The 19858-nt window shown below is 46.4% G+C and overlaps 2 protein-coding genes across 2 annotated transcripts in view; one reads left to right on the top strand and one right to left on the bottom strand.

The window, feature by feature from the left end:
• Positions 1-780: 780 nt before the first annotated feature.
• Positions 781-7499, bottom strand: LSM7 (LSM7 homolog, U6 small nuclear RNA and mRNA degradation associated; the record flags this gene model as incomplete). The annotated part of the gene is made up of 4 exons (XM_082495484.1): positions 781-1906; positions 3114-3185; positions 7038-7128; positions 7455-7499. 4 exons carry the CDS (start codon positions 7497-7499, stop codon positions 1764-1766), a joined length of 351 nt encoding a protein of 116 aa, XP_082351610.1. The 3' UTR covers positions 781-1763.
• Positions 7500-7662: 163 nt separating this feature from the next.
• SPPL2B (signal peptide peptidase like 2B) overlaps positions 7663-19858 on the top strand; it is a 30674-nt gene continuing 18478 nt past the window's right edge. The window contains exon 1 of the mRNA XM_082495286.1: positions 7663-7723. Coding sequence (XP_082351412.1) covers positions 7667-7723 — 57 coding nt within the window. The 5' untranslated portion in view covers positions 7663-7666. The remainder of the gene's footprint in view (positions 7724-19858) is intronic.

Genomic DNA, 19858 nt, shown 5'->3' with positions numbered 1-19858 from the left:
TATTGGTATCAACAACCAGCAATCTCTCTCCTGCCTAAGGGACAGTTCAAGACTCTACTTAGGCTGATGGCGAGCAGATTCTGCTACAAACATTCTAAATAAGCCCTCTTTTGAATTGTGCAATTGCATGAAGAACAAGTTTTGTAGTGTTTCAAAATATTATGTTGGAAGAAGCATGGCTCTACAGACAGCTCTCTGAAGCACTCAAAGAATGAATCCCTAGGAGATTAAAATCCAGAGGCACTCAAGTTTACACAGGCAATATGCCACAAAAGACAACTGGTCCCTAGTTTCATAGCCTCCTGAAAAAGTCAGATACGCTGAACTGGAATTTATTTGCTTCAAGTTCCCATCCATTTCCATTCTATGATTTCAGAGCCGACCCAAGAACTGAATGGGAGCACAGTGCTGTTGCCAAAATGAACAGCCAATACAACCTGTCCTCGGCACATCTTCTTGACAACCTCTAGGAACGAGACCGCTGCTGCCACCAAAACAATTTATTCTGCCACAGCCTTTTCACAAAGGGTCCTCAGGAAAAGCAGGTGGCAGAAGCAGGTTACATACAGCTCATGGGCACAGATCCTCTACTAGACAGTCTTTAAAATGCCTAACAGAAATGCAGGAGTCCTCAGAAAAGGGACCAGATGCTCCCATTTCTCATCAATTTCCTGTCTTAGAGTGGAGCACGGCCTCTGATCCAGTCCCTCCTGATTTTGCTGTGTTTACGCACCTCCTGAACAAATTTCATTTAGATTTACAACTGCAGAGAACTGCAATGTCAGCTGTAGAGCACTTTTTCAGACTAAAAACCAGACGTTTAGGAACACATTAATTTGTATTTATTCACTCAAAACTCCTCAAATCTTGCTATTTCTGCAGTATAAAAGAAATGAAAATGTTTACTTACAAATCAAGTTATAATAAGCAGAACCACAAGTGGACAGCTACAATATAAAAAAAATATACAGTATTTCCAGATACTGCCCACAATTGAACATTAGGATCTTAAATATTCTTCCCCTAAAATTCCAAGTATCGAATAGATACACCCATAAGGTTCATGTCACTCAGCCAAGAATCATCCTAGAAGTTAGTCCAGTCCTTCTGTAGAAATGCAGGAGCCTTCTGATACACAGATCACAGCCCACAAGATCTGGAACAAGTGCTAGAAAAGATCTTCTTAGCTACATCGCTTGTAAAGGTGATAACAAGGTACTATCGAAGGAAAGTAATTTTCCTGCATGCTCTGGAGCAAGCAGGCAAAAGAGACTGAACTCAACAGCAGGAAGACTACAACACAATGCTTCCCAGCTGAGTACTGACATCTAAGAGGAAGTGAAACATGTTCTAATGTATTTAGGCTTTCGATTAAATACATTTTTAATGTATTTAAAAGTGTAAATAATATAACCAATGTTCAGGGCATTCTTTACTAGTTTCATGTGGTTGTTTCAAATCTCACAAGATCAAGAGGGTCTTAGACAATTCCATGACAGTATATTCTCTCCTGTCAGCTCTAAACAATGTCATTACACATTTATTTGGGGAAAGAAAAATAAAAATCAGAACTTACTTCTTACACACCATGCCCCATCCTCTCATCATTTATGGAAAGCCACAAATAAAAAAGTCGACCATTCTTTCACACTAACAAATACACATACAAACTCCTCCCCCAAAACAGGAAGCTTCTCACACACTGATAGTTTTCTCCGATGATTTGCACCCTTGACATCTTCAGAAACAATCCAAAGAAAGCATTAGCCATCTTGCTGCTGAATGAAAGGGTTTGGAATAGCTTCCATTCCATCCTGTGGACAAATAAGAACCACAGAAGTCCCTCTGCAGACCACAAGTCCCAGCTGACGTGTGTCTTCTGTTAATTTGTATTGATCATCTGGATCTGAAAAGCAGAGCACCACAGTTACAATGGCAACATAAGGAAAAGAAACCAAATCCCATCAACTTCAAAAGGAACACATACTTTATTTTTCCAGGCATCTCTGCATTGATATATTGAACACATCGACTATAAAAGTGACGCAGCAGTAATATCTGATGTCTTCAAGACATTACTGATTTACTAATTTTCAAAGCAGCACATGCCACAGTGGGCAATAAAGAACTTCGCTTTGTATGCAAAGCAAAATGTATCTTTCAAAGAATTCAAAGGCCTTTTCATTCATCTAACCAAAAGCATGCATATAAGTGATTAAAAACACTCCTGATCCCATTTCAAATGCCATTATAGATAAACACTTTGGGATCAATGCAAATCAGAAAAAGACCCTGACTTCAGAATGCACTAAGTACAGAATGCACTGGTCCATTCCCAGACCACACCAAACAAGGCTGTAGATGGGGACAGGCAAACACTTAGCACAGCAATAGTCAATTCTACCCTCCTTGAGATGCCAATACATTCGATCAAAATGCACTATATTCATCTTTTAAAACTCCCATATAAAAGTACAATTAAAGCTTCAGATGATTCCTTTTAAGCAGGCAAGAGAATACTCTTCAAAGATGCTGTCCTATGATATGATAAATTATTATTTTTTCAGAGAGGAGAAAGGGAAATGGGAGTCTTTATTCTGGCATGGGAAAAAGAAACAAATAGAAAGAAAAAAAACCCTACAGCTCTATTAGCTCTAAGAAGCTATAGAAGGCTTTAGTTCCACAGAAATACAAATATTGCATTTACAGGAGAGTTTAAGGCAGTAAGATAATAGTTCTTACTGAGATGCTTTTCCTGCTTTGAGCAAACCAGCAACCCTCCAGCAGTATAAACAAAGGCAAAGGCCTTATCTGAAGAGAGACACATTACTTTATTCAAGCTTTAGAGGACAAGAGCGCCAAATGAGTTACAGAGGAGCTCAATCAAGGACTACCAAGGATGTTCTACCACAGGGGCTGTGCTTAACCTAACTTCTGTTATCTCATCCCTTTCTTTACAACTTAGTTATCATGAACATGTCTCAGTTTGGATGTTGTCAACCTGAATTTTCTGGTTATTCACTCACTGAGCTGTAAGAGTTCCATTAAGAAAATTATTCTTGGGGAAAAAAAAAAGAATAAAACAAGCTTCACACAAATAGCATATTCCTTACCTCGCATATACTCAATGGTACCATCAAGCACAAGGTTCAGAAGAGGGTCAAATCCTTTCAAGACACCACTCGCTATTGAAGACCACACACAAAACAATGATTAGACACCAAAGCAGGTATACAGCAACACAAGACTGCGTGAAGGACAAATTCAGTTCTCCAGCTCTGTTCCCTCCTTCAAGCAAGGCTATCAAGCAAATGAGATCAGAGGTATTAAACAGTGCCTTCTTTATCAAAGTGCAAACGCACAAGAACCCAGTTTGTGTTGTGCCAACTGAAACCCACAGGTTTTTCAACCAATTCTTCAAAATGCTCTTCAAGACACTAACTTTTTTTCTCCAGCAAATTTCAGGGGCATTTTAAGAATACTTCTGCATAACAAATCAGTACAAGTCATACCACAAAAAGAAAAAAACAACAACAAAACCAAACAAATACCCTTAGTGAAGGGGCATAGCAAAAAATGAGACAAGACTGTAATGTTTTGAAGTGTTTTCTTCAGAAAATCCATCTTCCAGGTGCGCTCCTGGAACATAATATCTTTAGCATAAGTGCTGCCTTCATAGGAATGCATTGTAGACAGACAAGCACTTTGTCCTGAAAAAGTACATGATTTGTTGATGACTAAATAAATCACAAAACTACACAGAATGGTCTCCCAGTTTGAAAAATACTTGTTGATTATCAGCATTACTATCATTGCTAACAGCCCAAATCAAAGAAGAGACTTGTACAATCCCAGGTGTCATACCAAGATCATAAGGGAATTTGGCATGGTTTTTTTTTTTTGAGAAGAAAATCTAAATCACTAGATTCAATGGAATTGCCAACTGCCCAAAAACAACAACCACCACCCCACCCACACCAAAACCCACACTTATCGATAAGAAGTCCAAGCAACTTCCAAAACCCCGTAAGCACCGAGCGTCAGTAGAGTTCTAAGAGAGATTTTTAAAAGCAAAGCAAGTTCGCTTTACAAAAGCTTCTGCCGAGCATCTCCCATGCAGCATGCTGTTAACGCTCACAGAAGCGGTCTGCGGGCAGTGCTACCAGCCGCATGGGGACGGACAGCGCGGCAAGGAGCCCGTCAGGGCAGGAACAACGACACGAAGAACCTCAAAAGCGATGGAAAGACATGGTGAAATGTACTGAAATGATCGGAGGAGCCGACTAGGAGAGGTGCACTGCTGGATCTCGTCCTCACTAACAAGGAGGGTCTGGTGCAAGGAGTAAAGGTTGAAGGCTGCCTTGGCTGCAGCGACCATGAGATGGTGGAGTTCATGATCTCGGCTGGTGGAAGCAGAATAGCAAGCAGAATTGCAACCCTGGACTTCAGCAGGGCAAACTTTGGCCTTTTCAAACAATTACTAGGGGAAATCCCGTGGACAAAGCTGTTTGAAGGTAAAGGTGCCCAGGATAGCTGGTCAGCATTCAGGGACTGCTTCTACCAAGCTCAAGATCAAAGCATCCCGACACGTAGGAAGTCAAGGAAGGGAGCCAGGAGACCTGTGTGGCTAAACAGGGAACTGCTTGGCAAGCTCAAGTGGAAGAAGAGAGTTTATAGATCATGGAAGGAGGGGCTGACCACTTGGGAAGAGTACAGGGCTGCTGTCAGGGGATGTAGAGAGGCAACTAGGAAAGCTAAGGCCTGCTTAGAGTTAAACCTGGCAAGAGGGGTCAAGGACAACAGGAAGAGCTTTTTCAAATACATGGCAGATAAAACTAACACCAGAGGCAATGTAGGCCCACTACTGAATGGGGTGGGTGCCCTGGTGACAGAAGATACAGAGAAGGCAGAACTATTGAATGCCTTCTTTGTCTCTGTCTACTCTGTCGGGGGCTGTCCTGAGGAGTCCTGTTCCGCTGAGACCCCAGATGAAGATGAAGTCAAGTCAATGGATGAGTTTGCCTTAGTTGATGAGGACTGGGTCAGAGACCAGTTAAGCAACCTGGACATCCATAAATCAATGGGTCCAGATGGGATGCACCCGCGGGTGCTGAAGGAGCTGTCTGAAGTCATTGCTGGACCACTCTCCACCATCTTTACCAAGTCTTGGGAAACGGGCGAGGTGCCTGAGGACTGGAGGAAAGCAAATGTCACTCCAGTCTTCAAAAAGGGCAAGAAGGAGGATCCGGGTAACTATAGACCGGTCAGCCTCACCTCCATCCCTGGGAAACTGATGGAACAGCTTATCCTTGATGCCCTCTCAAGGCATATCAAGGATAAGAGGGTTATTAGGGGCAGTCAGCATGGCTTTTCCAAGGGGAAGTCATGCTTGACCAACCTCATAGCCTTTTATGAGGAAATAACGAGGTGGATGGATGATGGCAGAGCGGTAGATGTGGTCTACCTTGACTTCAGTAAAGCATTTGACACGGTCTCCCACAGCATCCTCATGGCTAAACTGAGGAAGTGTGGACTGGATGATCGGATAATTAGCTGGACTGCAAACTGGCTGAAGGAGAGAAGCCAGAGAGTCATAGTCAATGGGGCAGAGTCCAGTTGGAGGCCGGTAACCAGTGGAGTGCCTCAAAGGTCGGTACTGGGGCCCATATTATTCAATATATTCATCAATGATTTAGATGAGGGAATTGAGTGTACTATCAGCAAGTTTGCTGATGACACTAAGCTAGGAGGAGTGGCTGACACGCCAGAGGGCTGTGCTGCCATCCAGAGAGACTTGGACAGGCTGGAGATTTGGGCAGGGAATAACTTAATGAAATACAACAAGGGAAAGTGTAGGGTCCTACATCTGGGCAGAAACAACCCCAGGTTCCAGTATAGGATGGGGAGCTACCTGTTAGAGAGCAGTGTAGAGGAAAGGGACCTGGGGGTCCTGGTGGACAGCAGGATGACCATGAGCCAGCACTGTGCCCTTGTGGCCAAGAAGGCCAATGGCATCCTGGGCTGTATTAGAAGGGGGGTGGTTAGTAGATGGAGAGAGGTCCTCCTTCCCCTCTACTCTGCCCTGGTGAGACCACATCTGGAATATTGTGTCCAGTTCTGGGCCCCTCAGTCGAAGAGGGACAGAGAGCTGCTGGAGAGAGTCCAGCGTAGGGCAACTAAGATGATTAAGGGAGTGGAGCATCTCCCTTATGAGGAAAGACTGAGGGAGCTGGGTCTCTTTAGTTTGGAGAAGAGGAGACTGAGGGGGGATCTTATTAGCGTTTATAAATATATAAAGGGGGAATGTCATGAGGATGGAGCCAGGCTCTTCTCAGTAGCAACCAATGATAGGACAAGGGGTAATGGATTCAAGCTGGAACACAAGAGGTTCCACTTAAATCTGAGAAGAAACTTCTTCTCAGTGAGGGTGACAGAGCACTGGCACAGGCTGCCCAGGGAGGTTGTGGAGTCTCCTTCTCTGGAGACATTCAAAACTCGCCTGGACGCCTTCCTGTGCAACCTCATCTAGGTGTTCCTGCTCCGACAGGGGGATTGGACTAGATGATCTTTTGAGGTCCCTTCCAATCCCTAGCATACTGTGATACTGTGATCTATGAACTCCAGGCGTATTTAGCATGCTAATGAATGAAAGGGAGAGCGGGTGTATTAACCGTAACGCCCATAAATGTTTTTTACACCCTCGCAATGCGGAAAAAAAAACAGCCAAAAGGAACAAGACAGTTGAAGACCGCTAATAAAAGAAGAGGAAAGAGAGGTGCAACAGGGGAAACACAAAGACAGTATCGCAGCCAAGGGATTAACGGCAAAGTTTAGGGAGACAGGCCAAACACCGGCAACAGCGGGCAGTAACCAACGAAAGCACCCGCCGCCCTTCCCTGAAGGGAAGCGGCGGCAGCCGGACGGCGCAGCGGACAGAGGCCGGCAAGCGAAGAGCGGGGAAACACGCCAGAAGGCCGAGCGAGCCCCGTGCTGCGGAGGCACAGGCCTCACCGCCGGCCGGGCCGGGCGCCGCTCACCTTCCCTCCCGCCCTGGAACTTCACTCGGATCGTTTTGTCGATGTACTTGGAGAGGTCCAAAATGCTCTCCTTCTTCTTCTTCTCCTTATCCTAGGGGAGAGGAGCGAGGGCAACCGAATTAAACAGAACACTCCCTCCCCTCGCCCTCGCCCCCCCGCCTACGCGCTCCGTAACGCTCTTTTTCACAACGCTGCTCGTCACGCGGCTCCGCGAGGCAGAGCTCCACGCGCGGGGAGAGCGGGAAGAGCGGGCTGACGGGCGGGACCGCGCAGCGCCGCCACAGCACCCGGTGCCATAACCCTCTCTCCCCTCCCCCCCCGCCCCCCCCCCGGGCGGCCACGATCCCGGGGGACAGGCCGGACCCCGATCGCCTCCTCACGCGAAGGCACGCGCCCCCCGAAAACCCCGCTCCTCACCGCCATCTTGCTCGCGCCACCGCCGCCTCCGCCGACGCTCGCCATTTCATTCGCCGCTGCCAGAAGTGACGTTTGTACCTCGACGAAGGCCATTAGCGGCTCACGAGAGGGAGGGGCGGGACTTCCGGGGCGGGCTGCTGGATACCCGGTGCGGAAGGGCCTGACCCGGCCCGGTCGGAAACAAAGCGGGCGGCAGCGCAGCGGGGTCCGGTATGGCGGCGCGGCGGGCTCGGTTCCGTGTCTGGCTGCTCCTGCACTTTCTGCCGCAGGTGAGTGGCTGCGCCGGTGCCGGGAGCTCCTCGGTGGGGGGAGTCCCGCCGGGATGCGGGGCAGCAGCCGGGCAGAGAGCGGTCACGGGCGAAGCAGGGCGCCGGCCCGACGCTGGTCCCAGGGCCCTGGCGGGGCCTGTGGCGGTGCGGGTTGGCCTCGCTTGGTCGGGCGGTGTTTCTCGGTCTGGCAGTCGCCTTTTGTGGCCGGTAAGGGCGCGGAGCAGAGCCCGGGCTGCTCGGCAGCAGCAGGAGGGTGCCGCAGCCCGCCGTAGCGGGGGGGGGGGGGGGGGGGGGGGGGGGGGGCGCCTGCGGGGTGTCAGTGACCGCTTTTTCCAGGGGAAAGAAGACAACATCGTTCGTCCGACGTCTGTGTCGTGTGCCCTCCGCGATTTGACAGTGTTTATATATGTGTATTTTCGGGCTTGTTTGGGGTTGGTTGGGGTTTTTTTCTCTTCTTTTTCTTTCCGTAGTTAACAGTGTATTTCTCATTGTTCTTAAAACATCGGGGCCCTGTCGGGCCAGCAGCCCTCTCCAGGCAGCCCTTCGGGCGGGGTGAGCGGGCCAGCAGTTGGGGCTGGGGCCGGGATCCTTGCAGCAGGGGCGGCTCTTGGCTTTGGGTTCATCCTGACTGACAAACTGCCTCTGAGAAAGCAACCGGCGGGAAGAAAAAAAGGGGATTTGTGCTGAACCTGACCCCATAGCCTGTCTAGAGTCTTGCATTCTCATTACTTACGATACTAACAAGTTTTGTGGGATAAATTTTTAAGGGTGTGGCAATAGGCGTGTAATCCTGATACAGGAGAGAGTGGATTTTTCACTATTACGTTGTGTGGTACATAGCTTTTGTATTTTAAGTTCAGGTGGTTTGTGTTCTGAAGATGTTGAAGCATCATTTAAAGTTCTTAACTGTTTATTAGGTAATTTGGAGAGTATTGTGTATTCTTGAGTATTATCGGTGCAACATCTTAATGTGCCAGTCTAATTTTTCCTCTTTCTTACTGGTCTCTTCACCAGATCCTTGCCAGTGATCTTTAGTTATAGAATAGTCTGGTTGCCAGTTAACTACTTTTTTATCTCTATATTTTCTTCTTTTCCTCCATCGTCCTTTCCTGCATCATCCCTTCCTTATTCCCCACATGCCCTGCGCATTTTGGCATCTCTGTTAATGTTTCAAGTGGACTGGTAGTGTCAGCACAGGCCCCACAAATTAATAAAATATAAGAATGGGTCAAGGACTGGCATGGAGTTAGTTTCGTCCATCAGTTTGGAAAAGGTGAGCACATCACAGTATGGAAGAACAGCAGGTGAGGTAGTCCACTGGTGGACACTTGGCTTCAGCTCCATACGTTGGAGCATGCTTCCTTTCTGTGAGCAAGTCATTTAGTATGTTTGTGCAGTGGAATAGTGTTACTGTGCTGGAGCAAGCTTTGAACAGACTGGCCACAGTGCTGAAAGAGTCCTGATGCAGCAGCAAAAAGCAAACTTACTCTATGCTGCTAATATGTCTCTGTTAGCTAAGCTGGCTCATTTAAAATTTGTTTGAATACCTCATATTTTGCTGTACTTGCACTTGTTGGTATGGCCTTAGGTAGTACATCATCCTCAGCTTATGGGAGAGATGAGTGCTCTGATAACACTTGTACTACTATGATACACCAGTGACTGACTGATGGATGGGGTTATTCTGGGGCACAAAACTGACCGCTTTCACAATAAGCAGTTGTGGGCATTTGCTGTGCACCGCCTGTATGCATTATCAATGGCTTACTCTTGTATTAGTGCTGTTGGGCATATTTGGTATATATCTTTGTCTCCCTCCTTGAGATAGGATAATAGGATATCTTTTTTTTTTTGCTCTGGGACGGGTGGAGGTAGTGTCCACGTTTGCTTCTAAACTCTGATTTATTTAGGGAGAAGGAAAACTTGGCTAGTGAAGCATGGTTCTCCCAAATCTGGGCCCTCATCTGGGAACACCTAGAGAGGGGTGTGATCTTATAGATGCAAGTGCAATCTGCATTTAGATCTTGCTTTGGTATCTGAGTCCTCACTTTTTCGTTTAACTTCCATCTTATTCTAACCATTCCTTCATGGCATTGCTACCTCTCGGTGGTTCTGTAACAACAGCAGATATACATGAGCCTTTGACTAACAAAGAATGTAGTAGCATGATCTGCAGTGAGCGTGTTGGATCTAGCTGGTCTTTGCTATACTAGCTTTCAGCAGAATATTGAATTGAGGTGGTGGTTTCTGTATTTAATACTAGAATGCTCTGTGATATAGGTACAAAGAGTTGAAAAGACTGTCTGAAATTCTGGGTTAAGGTGGTGGTTGACAATTTAGTCTCATAGAATTGTTTCATTATGAATATGAAAACCTCTCCACTGTGCAGTGCTTGTTGGAGTGTTTTCTTTGTGTGCAAATTTGCTCTCTGCTGTTGATGGTCTCCAAATTGTTCAGTGCAGTTCATGGAAAGAACGCACCCCTAACTCTTGGGAACTCTGCTATGTGTCTTGCGTGGTACATACTGTAAGAGTAGGCATAGCTGGTTCAGGTGAATGGCATCCTGGGGTGCCTCAAGAAGAGTGTGGCCAGCAGGTCAAGGGAGGTCATCCTCCCCCTCTACTCTGCCCTGGTGAGGCCGCATCTGGAGCACTGTGTCCAGTTCTGGGCTCCCCGGTTCAAGAAAGATAGGGAACTGCTGGAGAGGGTCCAGCAAAGGGCTACAAAGATGATGAGGGGATTAGAACACCTCTCTTATGAGGAAAGGCTGAGGGACTTGGAGCTTTTTAGTCTGGAGAAAAGACAACTGAGGGGGGATCTTATTAATGCTTATAAATACTTAAAGGGAGAGTGCCAGGGGGATGGGAACAGTCTTTTTTTCAGTGGTGTGTAGTGATAGGATAAGAGGTAACGGGAACAGACTTGACCATAGGAAGTTCCATCTTAACATAAGGAGAAACTTCTTTCCTTTGAGGGTGGCAGAGCACTGGCACAGGCTGCCCAGAGCGGTGGGGGGGGTCTCCCACTCTGGAGACATTCCAAACCCGCCTGGATGCCATCCTGTGCAGCTTGCTGTAGGTGACCCTGCTCAGGCAGGGGGGTTGGACTAGATGATCTCCAGAGGTCCCTTCCAACCCTGACCATTCTGTGGTTCTTCAAGAAACACAGCTCCTAGTGTCTGGTAAATCTCTCTGAGATTCAGGTCACCAAATCAACTGACAGAGCTGATAAAAGTAGAAAAAGTGTATGGGGTGTCCAGGTGAGTTTGGGGACAGAGGCAGGGAGGAACAAACAAGAATGAGCCATTAGGTTGGCTCAGTCACTCACACTGCAGGTTCTTGAAATATTCCTCCCATCCACCTTCTTCCGTTATTTAACTTGCAAGCCCCAATGCTTGTCTCTGAGCTGCCGTAATTCACTAACGTGACAAAAAAAACCTCACTCAGCAAAAAAATGGGGAGTGTTCTGCTCTTTTAATGGATTGCATAAACCATGGAAGGGTCTGATGAGGTTCAGAGCAAACGTGTATTCTCTTCTAATGCCACAAACAATTAGATTGATTCAGTTGCCTCTTAAGTTGTGCACTTCTGTTGTGTGAAAACCTTTCACTTGTTTTGCAGCTTTATGTAAAACACTTCCCTTTGTGTTAATTGTACAACAGTCTTCATACAGCTATGGTTCTAGCAGATTTCCAGCTTTGCAGAGGTCTTGCTTGTAACATGACCTGTTTGGTAACAATCATAGAATCATAGAATGCTTAGAGTTGGAAGGGACCTTAAAGATCATCCAGTCCCAACCCCTTGCCCTGGGCAGGGACACCTCCCCCCAGCCCAGGTTGCTCCAAGCCCCGTCCAACCTGGCCTTGAACATCTCCAGGGATGGGGCAACCTGTGCCGGGGGCTCACCGCCCTCACAGGGAAAAATTTCTTCCTGATATCTCATCTAAATCTCCCCTCTTTCAGCGTCAAACTGTTCCCCTTCATCCCATGGCTCCCCTCCCTGATCCGGATTCCCTCCCCAGCTCTCCTGGAGCCCCTTTAGGCACTGGAAGGGGCTCTGATGTCTCCCCAGAGCCTTCTTCTCCAGGCTGAACCCCCCCACCTCTCCCAGCCTGTCCTCCCAGCAGAGGGGCTCCAGCCCTCCCAGCATCTCCGGGGCCTCCTCTGGCCCCGCTCCAACAGCTCCGGGGCCTTCTGCTGTGGGCACCCCCCAAGCTGGAGGCAGCACTGCGGGGGGGTCTCCCCAGAGCAGAGCAGAGTGCAGAAGAGGGGCACAATCCTCCCTGGCCCTGCTGGCCACGCTGCTGGGGATGCAGCCCGGGGGGCGGGGGGCTTTCTGGGCTGCTGGCGCACATTGCCGGCTCCTGGGGAGCTTCTTACCCACCGATACCCCCAAGTCCTTCTCCTCAGGGCTGCTCTCAATCCTGGAGTTGTGCTGGGGATTGCCTTACCTACGTGCAGGACCCTGCACTTGGCCTTATTGAATTTCATGAAGTTTGCACGTGCCCACCTCTCAAGCCTGTCCAGCTCCCACTGGATGGCATCCCTTCCCTCCAGCTTGTCAACCGCACCACACAGCTTGGTGTCATCGGCAAACTTGCTGAGGGTGCACTCAATCCTGCTGCCCATGTTGCCAACTGATATGTTAGACAGTGCTGGCCCCAGTCCCAACCCCTGAGGAACACCACCCTTCACTGGTTGCCACTTGGACATGGAGCCATAGACCATAACTCTTTGATTGTGGCCAACCAGCCAATTCCTTGTCCACTGAATGGTCCCTCCATCAAATCCATGTCTCTCCAATTTAGAGACAAGGATGTCATGCAGGACAGTGTCAAATTCCTTGCACAAGTCCAAGTAGATGATGTCTGTTGCTCTTCCCTTTTCCACCAATGCTATAGTGCCATCATAGAAGTCTACCAAATTTGTCAGGCCTGATTTGCTCTTATTGAAGCCATGTTGGCTGTCACCAATTGATGTTTAATCAATCAATCAATGTTTAAATGTCACCAATCAATGTTTAAATACAAACACTCTTTCCTTATTCATACAGGGAAAACAGGTAATACCTTACTTAACTGGGAGAAGTTACTTCTGCAATTTAAGCTAGGAAGCCCATTCCTTTTGAAGCTTCTTGTAGTGCTTTCTAAATCATATGCACTGTAAGAAGCAAGTATCATAAAATACCTTGTTGTTACAACAGCTGTGTTTTTCTGTCAGTGTTTGAAAGAGGCTGGGCTTTATATCCAAACCCTTAGAAAAGAGCTCTTGGGATTTTAGGAGCATTGTATAGGATCTGCACAGGAGATTACATTTTCTCATGGGTTAATCTAGGATATGGAGTGATCCCTAGGAACTAAAACTCATCATAAATGTTGCCACCATCCCAGTGCATAAGCTGCACTGCTTTGAACTTACTTTGTTGTCTGATACCTAGTGACATAAATAAAAACAAAACTGGAAGCATCAAAGACCTATAGTACTGAAACATGAAACTCTGCCTGTGGCTCTGCTGAGGTGGGAGGATAAGAACAACCTTGTGGTGGCTGTTAACAGCCTTCAGAACTATGCTTTGATGCTAAGTTATAATTGATTTGTAAAAATGCCCGTTAATCTACCTTCTCGATGGACTTTCTAAAGCTCTGTACACCCTCTTCTGCTTTTGGCTCTCCTCATATTCCTTTTAATTCCTCTCATCCTTGATTTTTACTTGGCTTTTGGCACATAAAACCACATAGCTTCTAAAATGTTTTGAGCACTTCACATTAGGAACCTTTTACTTCCTTAATATTTCTTTAAAGAACATCCATTAAGTTGCTCAGAAAGCATAATTGTGTATTACTGTCTTCAGTGTGCCATTTGGGGATTATTACTGAGTTCCAGTAATGGTTATCTAAACGGGAATGTAGCAACACATCCTGTTCTTATTCTCTTGTTTTAAAGATGTGTAACTTATATCTTATAAACGTAAAACTTAACTGTACAGGTTGTTTCTCAAATGCATAAAGCTGGCTGTCATGATTTAGGCCAAATCGGCTACTGGGGACGTGGGGGACCCGAGACGGGACCGACAGATGCTCCCCCCTACCCCTTTTCAAAGAGAGAGGCGGAGGAGGAAAAAGAGACTTATGAGTTTGGAAGGAACTAAACTACTTTAATGAAATATTAGTAAGAAAATTAAAGAAAATAATGAAAAATATACAAAACTGTATCAAGCTCCCAGGATGGCAATCATGACACCGGCTACCACTGGGAAAGTCCCAGGCTGGGCTCAGTGATGGATGGGAACTGGATTCTGGATCTTCATTCAGGATCAGGATCAAAGGCAGATGAACAGACAGAGTCCTCCTCAGACATCGGCCATTGAAGGAAGAGCGCTGACCCTTTGATCCCTCAGCTTTTATACTGAGCATGAGGCAGATGGGATGGAGTACCCTGTTGGTCAGTTTTGGGTCACCTGTCCTGTCCGCTCCTCCCCGCAGGTGGGAACCCACTATGCTTTTCCACTTCCAACCCTCCAATGGGGCAAATAACAAAGTTGGTTGCCCTTGGGTGTTACAGGAATGAGCATAAGCAGCAGCCTCTCTGCATCCCATGCCCGAGCATCAGCTGTAGACAATTGGTCTGATCTCTCTGAGAGTGTCCGTTGTCTGCACAATATGCTGTGAACTTCAGTAGTTAGAAGAGGCCCCGCTAAGAACAAAATTGGTCCTGTCTTACCTCAAACCAGGACACTGTTCAATTACAGGTAGCTAGCTCCTGCAAAACTGCCTGAAGATTTTGGAGGCAGTGTCAAAACTGAGCTACTCAGTGTTGGGGTTCTGTTTTTATTTTTAAGCCCAGTCGGATCCCGTAACAATAAGCAGGAAACACTTTTGTTCTGGTCTTTTGTCTGTGTCAGTATTTGGATCTCTGTGGCTTGTTACTCTTGAGAGTAAAATCCAAGGTAATAATAATGGATTATTTTTCAATACTTCCTTTTGTTGAAGGGCTTTTAGGTGCTACGGTTGGATATCTGAGATATGAGTTAAAAAGTCCACAGTGGCAAATAGCTGGAGTTTCTTGCTAAACACATTTTTTCCTCACTGCATATGCCCAGTAGTGTCTCCCTTCCTCCACAAATAGCTGTATCTCGTAAGCTTGGACTTTGATCAAGTGACTTTAATCTGCACTGAAATAAACACTGTAACTTGCCGTGCCCAGCGCACCTCAGGAGAGATGGAGTAGATTTTAGAGCACTTAATGAAGGCTAATGTTACAAAAAAGGAAAGTTACTGCATGAGTTATTGAAGACCAATTATATACAAAAGAGCTAAATATAAAAATCTCCACCTCCTGTATGTTTTTAGGATGATGTTTCTTTCCTGCCTTTGTTGACATCTTGCAGCAGAATGGCATTATTTATCCTCCAGGCAGTGTGGAGATTGTTTATGTTTAAAGGATGATTCTTTGAAGTGTTCCATAAAGCATGTTTTTACCCTAGTGTCTCCTAGGGGTGCAGGGTAACTTCTGTGTAGTGGGGTTTGAAATAAAGATGGAGAAATGAGAATGATGGGTTCTTTTAATGGATTTTTGAACAAACATGTTAAGACACAACTAGCTGCCTCCAGTCATCTCTAGCATCTTGTTTCTCAGCTGCTACCTGGAGAAACACATGTGTAAGATGTATTTGTAAGTGTAACTGTATAATTATCAAATCATTAGTCTGTTTAGCTTACAAATGTTAAACTAGATACTGACAGATTAGTCTGCCACAACTTTCTGTCCATTCAGTACCAGCAATGGTTAGGGATATTGCATTGTGTTGCTCTTCAGAACAAGGTTTCGTCAGTTCTGGTAGGCACAAAGGGATTTGCTTGGGGAAAACTAAATATGAACAATAGAGCAATTAAACGTGTCTTCAGTCAATGACCAGTTTTGTTTAAGAGTGCCGGACAGGAGGAAGAGACAAGGAAGAATGGGAAGGCAGGAGTCGCGTCTGTGGGGAGAGAACAGTAGGACATTAAGGGCGATGGTAGAAAGATAAGATAGATAGGGGGTTTGTTTGGTTGTTTTGGGTTTTTTTGGGGGGGTTGGTTTTTTTTTGAACTTCCTGCTGGTGGTGGTGGTAAACTGGTGGTCTCCACTGATCCTATTCCTGAGGTCACTAATGAATGGCGCTGTTTCACCAGAAACGAAATGTGTGACTAGTTAAGGTGAGAGCGAGGTCAGTTTTTTGTACGTGTCTTTTATTTTTTTTTTTAGGACTTTTAAATTTCTTTAGTACTAGTAAGGACTATTGGCATTTTAATGGAGAACTCTCAATAAAATTGAGAAACTTCCCCTTACAATAGGAAGTAAATAGTCTTGGAAAACAGAAATTATAATCAGAAGAATCCAGTTACATTAATAATGTTTGGTATTCCTAAATCACTGGGCTAAAACAGTGTTTTGAGAATGCTACATTTAATATGTGGTCAATTTTTTCCTGACTATCTAATAGTTCATACAGATATAATTTGCATTTGCTCTCAGCATCCTCTTTCTATTACCAGACAGCACTACTCAAACATTGAAGTTGATCTATAATAGGACTGTGAGGCTCTGAAGCAGTAATTAAAGATGTGCAAGACCCTCCTTCAAAAAGAAGCATTGATCTGAATTTGTCTAATTGAATTTAAAAAGGAAAAGAAAAAAAAACCTGAAAATCGACCCTCAAAAGTTAACTTTTGTTCTGCTTTCTGAGCATTTATTTTGTATTTGATTTTTTTTTTTTTTAAACTGAAGCATTTAAAGCTTTCTGCAGCAAGTATGCAATAGTCAGACCTGAATCTTAAATTCAGTTCTTAATGTGGTGGTGTTCAAATCTGACCAGATGGGTCACAGAATGCACGTCACCAAGCTTGGAATCAAGGAGCTGATGTTCAGTATTTTGCATGAAGGAAAGAGCTCTTAAACTTATACGTTTACAATTAGTGGCAATGGTGCCTGACACTACAAGACAGTGCCTGCAACCCAGTTGTTGCTGACACTGAAGTGTCCCATAGAACTTGATGGAGACTGGGATGATGTTAAAATTAAATTCTGCGTGTCTTCTCATTCCAGCCAGGAAAAGACCCTATTGTCGGAGAGTGAAGCAACACAAGGTGCCCATTTGCCACTTAGAAATGGAAAGAAGGATTTCTGATGTATCAGAGACCTTAGACTGCAAGAACAGTAACAGTAGACCTCATAGAATCATAGAATGGTTAGAGTTGGAAGGGACCTTAAAGCTCATCTAGTTCCAACCCCCCTGCCATGGTCAGGGACACCGCCCACCAGCCCAGGTTGCTCCAAGCCCCATCCAACCTGGCCTTGGAACACCTCCAGGGATGGGGCAGCCACAGCTTCTCTGAGCAACCTGCGCTAGGGGCTCACCAGCTTCACAGTCAAGAAGTTCTTCCTAAGATCTAATCTAAATCTCCCCTCTTTCAGTTTAAAACTGTCACGCCTTGTCCCATGGCTCCCCTCCCTGATCAAGAGTTGTTCCCCAGCTTTCCTGGAGTCTCTTGAGGGACTGGAAGGGGCTCTGAGGTCTCCCTGGAGCCTTCTCTTCTCCAGACTGAACAGCCCCAACTCTTTCAGCCTCTCCTCATAGGAGAGGTGCTCCAGCCCTCGGATCATCCTTGTGGCTCTCCTCTGGACCCACTCCAACAATTCCATGTCCATCTTGTGCTGAGGACTCCAAAGCTGGATGCAGTATTCCAGGTGGGGTTTCATGAGAGCAGAGTAGAGGGGCAGAATCACCTCCCTTGATCGGCTGGCCACACTTCTTTTGATGCAGCCCAGGATTTGGTTGGCCTTCTGGCTGCCAGCGCACGTTGCTGGCTCATGTTGAGCTTCTCCTCAACCAACACCCCCAAGCCCTTCTCCTCAGGGCTGCTCTCAATCCATTCTCTGCCCAGCCTGGATTTGCGCTCGGGATTGCCCCGACCCACATGCAGGACCCTGCACTTGGCCTTGTGGAAATGCATGAGGTTGGCATGGGCCCTCCTCTCCAGCCTGTCCAGCTCCCTCCAGTGTGTCGACCACGCCACACAGCTTGGTGTTGTCAGCAAACTTGCTGGGGCTGCACTCAATCCCACTGTCCGTGTTGCTGACAAAGATGTTAAACAGCACCGGTCCCAGTACTGACCCCTGAGAAATGCCACTCGTCGCTGGTTTCCATTTGGACATGGAGCCATTGACCGCAACTCTTTGAGTACGGCCAACCAGCCAGTTACTTATTCGCTGAGTGGTTCATCCGTCAAATCCATGTTTCCCCAATTCGGAGACGAGGATGTCATGCAGGACAGTTTGAAACACTTTGCACAAACCCAGGTAGATGACGTCTGTTGCTCCCCCCTTATCCACTAACACTGTAACACAGTCATAGAAGGTCACCAAATTTGTCTGGCATGACTTGCCCTTAGCAAAGCCATGTTGGCTCTTGCCGATCACCTCCTTATTTTCCATGTGCCTTAGCAGAGTTTCCAGGAGGATCTGCTCCATGATCTTGGCAGCCACAGAGGTGAGACTGACCAGCTTGTGGTAACCCCCATTTTCAACAAGTGAAAAAAGACGCGGGGAACGTTTCCCCTTTTCCAGTCAGTGGGAACGTTACCAGGCTGCCACGACTTCTCAAATATAATGGAAAGTGGCATAGCAGCTTCCTCCACCAGTTCCCTCAGGACCTGCGGATGGATTGCATCAGGTCCCGTGGACTTGTGCACCTTCAGGTTCCTTAGATGGTCTCATACTTGATCTTTACCTACGGTGGGCAGTTCCTCATTCTCACAGCACCTGCCTTTGCCTTCTGCAACTTGTTTCTTCAACAATTTCTGAGCGGAGGGAGGATTTGCAGTTATTTTGTTTCAGTTAATATGAGATTGAAGGCACCACTAGTTAACGTGAAATAAAACCACCAATAGTGTTAGGAAAGTTGCACACACTTTGTGTTCCTGATTTCTGGATGCCTGGGTAAATACCTGCTAGGACTTAGTGTACAAGCAAACAACTGTGTCAATTCCACAAAAATATTTACTTTTGCAGGTTCTAGATATAGTGTTGTAGGTGGTCTTGGTCTGGCTTTTTGGGTAGAAGATGAGGAATATATCTGGTACCCACAAAAATTGTGTCACTATATGCAGGGAAGGGAAGGAGGGGTGGAAACATTTAAAATAACAGAACTCATCATAAAGCATAACAAGACTGGTGAATAACTGTGATATGGAAGTGTCTGCCACTACCTGCTTGTGATGACCATCCCCTAGGTCTTTCAGTTTTGCTGGAAAAATCACGGAATCATGGAGTTTCAGAGTTGGAGAGGACCTCTAGAGATCATCCAGCCCCACTCCCCTGCCAAAGCAGGATTGCCCGGAGCACATCACTCAGGACTGCATCCAGGCGGGTCTGGAGAACCTCCAGAGAAGGGGACTCCCCCCCCCCCCCCCTCCCTGGGCAGCCTGTGCCAGTGCTCTGGCACCTGAACCATAAAGAAGTGTTTCCGTGTATTTGAATGGAACTTCCTATGTTCCAACTTGTGCCCATTACCCCTCGTCCTGTCACTGGGAACCACTGACAAGAGCCTGGCTCCATCCTCCTTCAACCCACCCTTTAGATACTTGTACGCCATAATAAGGTCTCCCCTCAGCCCTCTCTTCTCCAGGCTAAAGAGTCCCAGCTCTCTCAGCCTTTCCTCATACGGGAGATGCTCCAATCCCTTAATCATCTTAGTTGCCCTTCGCTGGACTCGCTCCAGCAGTTCCCTGTCCCTCTGGAACTGGGGAGCCTGATGGCCTGATACAATCTGACATGACCAAAATAAAAGAGGAAATTACTGTTTGCTATGTATTATTTTGCAGGGATGGGAAGCTGAAAATATTTGTGTTGAAAAGAGCACTTCTGTTATTTAGATGTGGTTAGGGCGCTTCGCTGAATGAACAGACTCCATACAGAGTGTCACAACCGTGAAGATGCCTCAAAGTGCTGTATTTGCTGCGTGTTACTATGTTTATTTTTCTCTGTAGTCCTTATCTCTTTCTCCAAACTTCTACAGGATCTACGTTCTGTTACTTTAGTTTTCCTGGAGTTCTTCAGGAGAATTGTGACATTTCCATGATTGAGCTAACTAGGATTA

Source organism: Vanellus vanellus (assembly GCF_965231255.1).
Source record: "Vanellus vanellus genome assembly, chromosome: 25".
NCBI classification, from domain to species: Eukaryota; Metazoa; Chordata; class Aves; order Charadriiformes; family Charadriidae; genus Vanellus; species Vanellus vanellus.
This window is presented reverse-complemented; position numbering and strand designations above follow the sequence as displayed.